This window comes from Eimeria acervulina, genomic scaffold (assembly GCF_000499425.1).
Source record: "Eimeria acervulina Houghton genomic scaffold, Eah_scaff324, whole genome shotgun sequence".
NCBI classification, from domain to species: domain Eukaryota; phylum Apicomplexa; class Conoidasida; order Eucoccidiorida; family Eimeriidae; genus Eimeria; species Eimeria acervulina.
In genome coordinates this window covers 30137-35446 of record NW_013549882.1, presented here as the reverse complement: position 1 = coordinate 35446, position 5310 = coordinate 30137, and the positions used below count along the sequence as shown (strand labels likewise).

The window sequence follows — 5310 nt, the reverse complement described above, 5'->3', positions numbered from 1 at the left end:
GGGTTTAGGGCCTCCCGCTTTGCGCCCATGTTATTGGGGCGGCCTTTAGAAGGAATTTGGCACAGCGGCATTCAACTCAACCAACTCGAGTACTTCTACGGTAAACGCTCAACTAGGGTTTAGGGTTTACGAGGGTTTATGAGGGTTTATGAGGGTTTATTAGGGTTTATGAGGGTTTATGAGGGTTTATGAGGTTTTATGGGGGTTTATGAGGGTTTATGAGGGTTTATGAGGGTTTATGAGGGTTTATGAGGGTTTACAAGGGTTTATGAGGGTTTACGAGGGTTTACGAGGGTTTATGAGGGTTTATGAGGGTTTATGGGGGTTTATGAGGGTTTATGAGGGTTTATGAGGGTTTATGAGGGTTTATTAGGGTTTACAAGGGTTTATGAGGGTTTACGAGGGTTTTTGAGGGTTTATGAGGGTTTATGAGGATTTATGAGGGTTTATGAGGGTTTATGAGGGTTTATTAGGATTTATTAGGGTTTATGAGGGTTTATGAGGGTTTATGAGGGTTTATGAGGGTTTATGAAGGTTTATTAGGGTTTATTAGGGTTTAGGGTTTAGGGCTTTCGGTTTAGGGTTTAGGGTTTAGCGTGTCTAGGGTTTGTGTTTTAATGGGGTACTGCTTCAAAGGTCTGCTGCTGCTGCTTTTGCTGCTGCTGCTGTTGCTGCTGCTGCTGTTGCTATTGCTGCTACTCACGTTGCTGTTGCTAATATTTCTATAAATATTTGCTGCTGCTGGATGGCGTTGTTTTTTTTGCTGCATTATTGTTGCTAATGCTACTGCTACTGCTGCTGCTACAACAACAACAACTACTACTACTACTACTACTACTGCTGCTGCTGCTGCTGCTGCTGCTGCTGCTGCTGCTGCTGCAGGGGGAGGAGTGGTGTATATCTGCCTCCGAGTGAGATTGAGTCTCTTTACGGTATGACTCCAAAGAAGATCGAAGAATTAGGAGAGACAACAAAAACCCCTCAAGAAATACAAAGGTGCTGCTGCTGCTGCTGCTGCTGCTGCTGGTGCTGCTGCTGCTGCTGGTGCTGCTGCTGCTGCTGCTGATGCTGCTGATGCTGCTGCTGATGCTGCTGCTGATGCTGCTGATGCTGCTGCTGCTGATGCTGCTGATGCTGCTGATGCTGCTGCTGATGCTGCTGCTGATGGTGCTGCTGCTGCTGATGCTGCTGTTGCTGATGCTTGTGCTGCTGTTGCTGATGCTGCCTCTGTTGCTGCTGCTGTTGCTGTTTATGAGGGAAGTCTGCTTCGCCGGGTGTTGGTGGTATTTGGATCTGCTGCTGTTGCTGTTGCTGCTGCTGCTGCTGCTGCTGCTGCTGCTGCTGCAGTTTTCTTTCAAGTGTATCTCCGCGCTTTACAGCAGAGACATACGATTTGCTGCACAACAACTGCAATCATTTCACCCAAGGTAATTTTTGCTGCTGCTGCTGCTGCTGCTGCTGCTGGTGCTGGTTCTGCTGTTGGTGCTGCTGCTGGTGCTGCTGCTGCGGGTGGTGCTGCTGGTGTTGTTGTTGCTGCTGCTGCTGCTGGTGGCTTGAGTGGAGCTGGTAAAGCTGCTGCTGCTGGTGCTTCCCTGCTGCTGCTGCTGCTGCTGCTGCTGTTTCAGTGCTGCTGCTGCTTCTGCACGTGCCTCCCTTTTGCTGCTGCTGCAGCACATGCTTTCCTGCTGCTGCTGCTGTTGTTACACCTGCTTCCCTGCTGCTGCTGCTGCTGTTGCTGCTGCTGCTGCTGCTGCTGCAGAGTTTTGTCGCTTCTTACTGGGTAGGGATTTGCCTGCATATATAACGCAGCAGGTGCAGCAAATAGCAGAGACACCTGTGGGGCGTATGCTGCTGCCGATGCTGCAGCAGCAGCAGCAGCTGCAGCAGCAAGCAGCAATAGCAGCAGGACAGTCTACCCTATGGACTGCAGCACAATATCAGCAGCGTCAGCAGCAGCAGCAGCAGCAGCAGCCGCAGCAGCAGCAGCAGCAGCTTCCTGCAGCAACAACACCTTTTTCAGGTTTGCTGCGGGATGTCTGTACATCAGAGGAGTTGGTGAAGAGCAGCAAACTGCTGTTTCTGCTGACTTTACAAACAATTATTAAGAATATTAATAAGCCTTTAAAAGAAGTGCAGCAGAAGCATCTGCTGCTGCAGAGCAGCAACACAATACTACAGACAAAAGTGCTGCGAATAAGCAGAGGAAGAGAGGCGCTTAGCCTAATTGGGTTTAAACCTGTTGCTGCTGCTGCTGCTGCTGCTGCAGCAGGAGAAGCAGCAGGAGAAGCAGCAGGAGAAGCAGCAGCAAAAGGAGAAGGAGCAGCAGCAGGAGAAACAGCAGCAGCAGCAGCAGCAGCAACAACAGCAACAGCAGCAGCAGCAACAGAGGAGACATTCCGTTTTACTCTATACGACTCTGAAGATGAGCAGGTTGTGCAGCAGCAGCTGCAGCAAAAGCAGCAGGAACTCGCTGCTTTTATTGCTGCTCTGTCTCCTGCTGCAACAGCAGCTCCTGCTGCAGCAACGGCTCCTGCTGCAGCAGCAGCTCCTGCAGCAGCAGCAGTGCCTTTGGGCCTGCAGGGTCAGCAGCAGCAGCAGCAGCAATATCAGTTCCAGCTGCAGCAACTTGAGGCTATGGGCTTTACAGACAGACAAAGAAATATTGCGTGAGTGCTGCTGTTGCTGCTGCTCCTGATGCTAATTCTGCTGCTGCTGCTGCTGCTAGCCCTGCTGCTGCAGTTGCTGTGTTTGGCGCTGCCGCTAGTTCTGCTGCTGCTGCTGTGCTAGTTCTTTGTTGTTTTTACTGGTGGTGGTGATATAAATCCTGCTGCTGCTGCTGTTGCTGCTGCTGCTGCTGTTGCTGCTGCTGCTGCTTATTTCAGGGCATTGGAGGCGGCGAAGGGAAATCTAAATGCTGCAATTGATATACTAATAGGATAGGCTGCTTCCAGCAGCAACAGCAACTGCAGCAGCAGCAACTGCAGCAGCAGCAACTGCAGTAGCAGCAATTGCAGTAGCAGCAACTGCAGCAGCCGTAACTGCAGCAGGAGAAACTGCAGTAGCAGCAACGGCAGCAGCAGGGTGCACTAATGTGGGAAGAAGCAGCAGCAGCAGCAGCAGCAGCTATTGGTGCTGCTGCTGCTGCCTTGGCCTTTCTTGTATTATAACAGTTCAACAGCAGCAGGAACTGCAGCAGCAGGAACTGCAGCAGCAGGAACTGCAGCAGCAGGAACTGCAGCAGCACAGGTTTCTATGCACAAATGCGTTAATATGAAGCAGCAGCAGCAGCTGCTGCTGCTGCTGCCATTGCCTTTTTTGTATAACAGTTCAGCAGCAGCAGCGGCTGCTGCTGCTGTTGCTTTTCGTTGCACATGGATGCAGCAGCAGCAGCTGCAGCAGCAGCACATGGCGTTGCTGCTGCTCTCCTTGCAGCTGCTGCAGCAATAGCAGCATTAGCTGCAGCAGCTATTAGTGTAGCAGAAACAAATTTTTACTTGTATATCTTACTGCATGATGCTGCTGTTGCTGCAGCTGCAGTCTAGGATCTACTCTTTAACAGCAGCAATAGCAGCAAACAGCAGCAGCAGCAGCAGCAGCAGCAGCAGCAGCAGCAGCAACAGGAATAGACAATCGAATGCCATAGACGGAAAATGTTTGAGATAGTTTTGCTGCTGCTGCAGATTTGCAGCAGAGGCGGTAGCCAAGTAACTAGAAGCAGCAGCTACTGTTGCTGCTGCTGCTGCTGCTGGTGCTGCTGCTGCGAGTGGGGCTGTTGCTGCTGTTGCTGCTGCTGCGGCACCCGGCGCAGCATCTGTGTCTGAGAAGCATCTTGCTGCTGCTGCGGCTGCTGTTGCAATGTTTGCTGCTGCCGCTGCTGCGCCGTGTGCTGTTGCTGCAGCAGCTGTTGCTGCTGCAACTGCAGCAGCGGATGCAGCATCAGCTGCTGCTGCGCACCCCCAGCGAAAGCATTAGGCTGCAGCATGAGCCACGGCTGCTGCCGTAGCTGTTGCTGCTGCAGCAAGTGGAGCTGCTGCTGCTGCTGCTGTTCTTGCTGCGCTGCGGCTTCACTGCCTGCTGCTGCTATGTCTTGTTGGAGCCTCATTTGAAGCTGCTGCTTCTGCAGCAGCATCTGCTGCTGCTGCTGCAATTGCTGCTGCAGCAACAGGAGTTGCTGCTGCTGTAGCTGCTGACGTAGATTGAGCGGCAGCTGCTGCTGCGGCGCAGCAGCAGCAGCAGCGAATCTCTGCTGCTGCTGCGCAGCTGCTGCTGCACGTTGCTGCGGGTCGGGCGCTGCAGCAGTAGCAGCTGCAGCAGCTGCTGCTGCCGCAGCACGTTGCTGCTGCTCTGCTAGAGAGGGAAGAAAGGGCCCTAAGAAAGCCCCGCCGCCAGAAGCAGCAGCAGCAGCAGCTGCTGCCGCTGCCGCTGCTGCTGCGGGCTGCTGCATGAATGATGATGGTTGTTTCTGCAGCAGCGCTGTAGATTGCCTCCTAAGAGCAGCAGCAGCTGCAGCAGCAGCAGCAGCTGCTGCTGCTGCGTCAGAGCTGTCTGTCGCTCCTGCTGCTGTTGCTGCTGGCAGCTGCTGGAACAGCCCTCCGCTGCTGCTGCTGCTGCTGTTGTCGAGCCGCAGCCGTTTTGAAGAAAGCAAGTAGCTGCTGTTGCTGGCAGCAGCAGCAGCAGCAGCAGCAAGGGATGGGGGCGAGCTGCTGCTGCATGCAGCTTCTGCTGCTAAGTCAAAGTGGAAGCGGAGAGCAGCAGCAGCATCAGCAGCAATTTGTATTGCAGCAACAACATCAGCAGCTCCTGCTGCTGCTGCTGCTGCTTTCTTTAATTCGCAAGCCTTCCTCCAGGCTCCTTCAAATCCATACACCCCCACACTAAATGAATGTACAGTGCTGCTGCTGCTGCTGCTGCTGCTGCTGCTGCTGCTGCTTGGGGCGTCAGCTGCTGCGGCTGGTTCAGTAGAGCAGCTGCTTGCTGCAGTTGCTGCTGTTCCTTCTTCTTGCTTCTGCTGCTGTTGCTGCTGCTGCTGCTGTTGCTGCTGTGATTTCTGCTGCTGCGGCTGTTGCTGCTGCTGCTGCTGCTGCTGCTGCTGCTCCAGACGCACTGTCCATGCAGCAGCAGCAGAATCATACACGATTCCTTTCACCTTCGGCAGCTGCGCAGCAAGCCAGGTGAGGTGCATGTCTCTGTTTGCTGCTGCTGCTGCTGTTGCTGCTGCTGTTCCTGCTGATGATGTTGCTGCTGCTGGTGCTGCTGGGCCGCCGCCTCTCGACAGCTTCCTTTTCGTAGGAGTTTTTGCTGCTGTTGCTG

General features: G+C 53.6%; 2 protein-coding genes across 2 annotated transcripts in view; one reads left to right on the top strand and one right to left on the bottom strand.

Moving 5' to 3' along the window:
• Positions 1-27: 27 nt before the first annotated feature.
• Positions 28-2940, top strand: EAH_00032970 (hypothetical protein, conserved; the record flags this gene model as incomplete). The annotated part of the gene is made up of 3 exons (XM_013395937.1): positions 28-100; positions 1760-2666; positions 2883-2940. 3 exons carry the CDS (start codon positions 28-30, stop codon positions 2938-2940), a joined length of 1038 nt encoding a protein of 345 aa, XP_013251391.1.
• A 781-nt stretch (positions 2941-3721) lies between these two features.
• The window catches only part of EAH_00032960 (Zgc:154057, related), a gene marked incomplete at both ends in the record, with an annotated part of 8267 nt that continues 6678 nt past the window's right edge, over positions 3722-5310 (bottom strand). The window contains one exon of the mRNA XM_013395936.1: positions 3722-5310. This exon is cut by the window's right edge and continues 348 nt beyond it. Coding sequence (XP_013251390.1) covers positions 3722-5310 — 1589 coding nt within the window.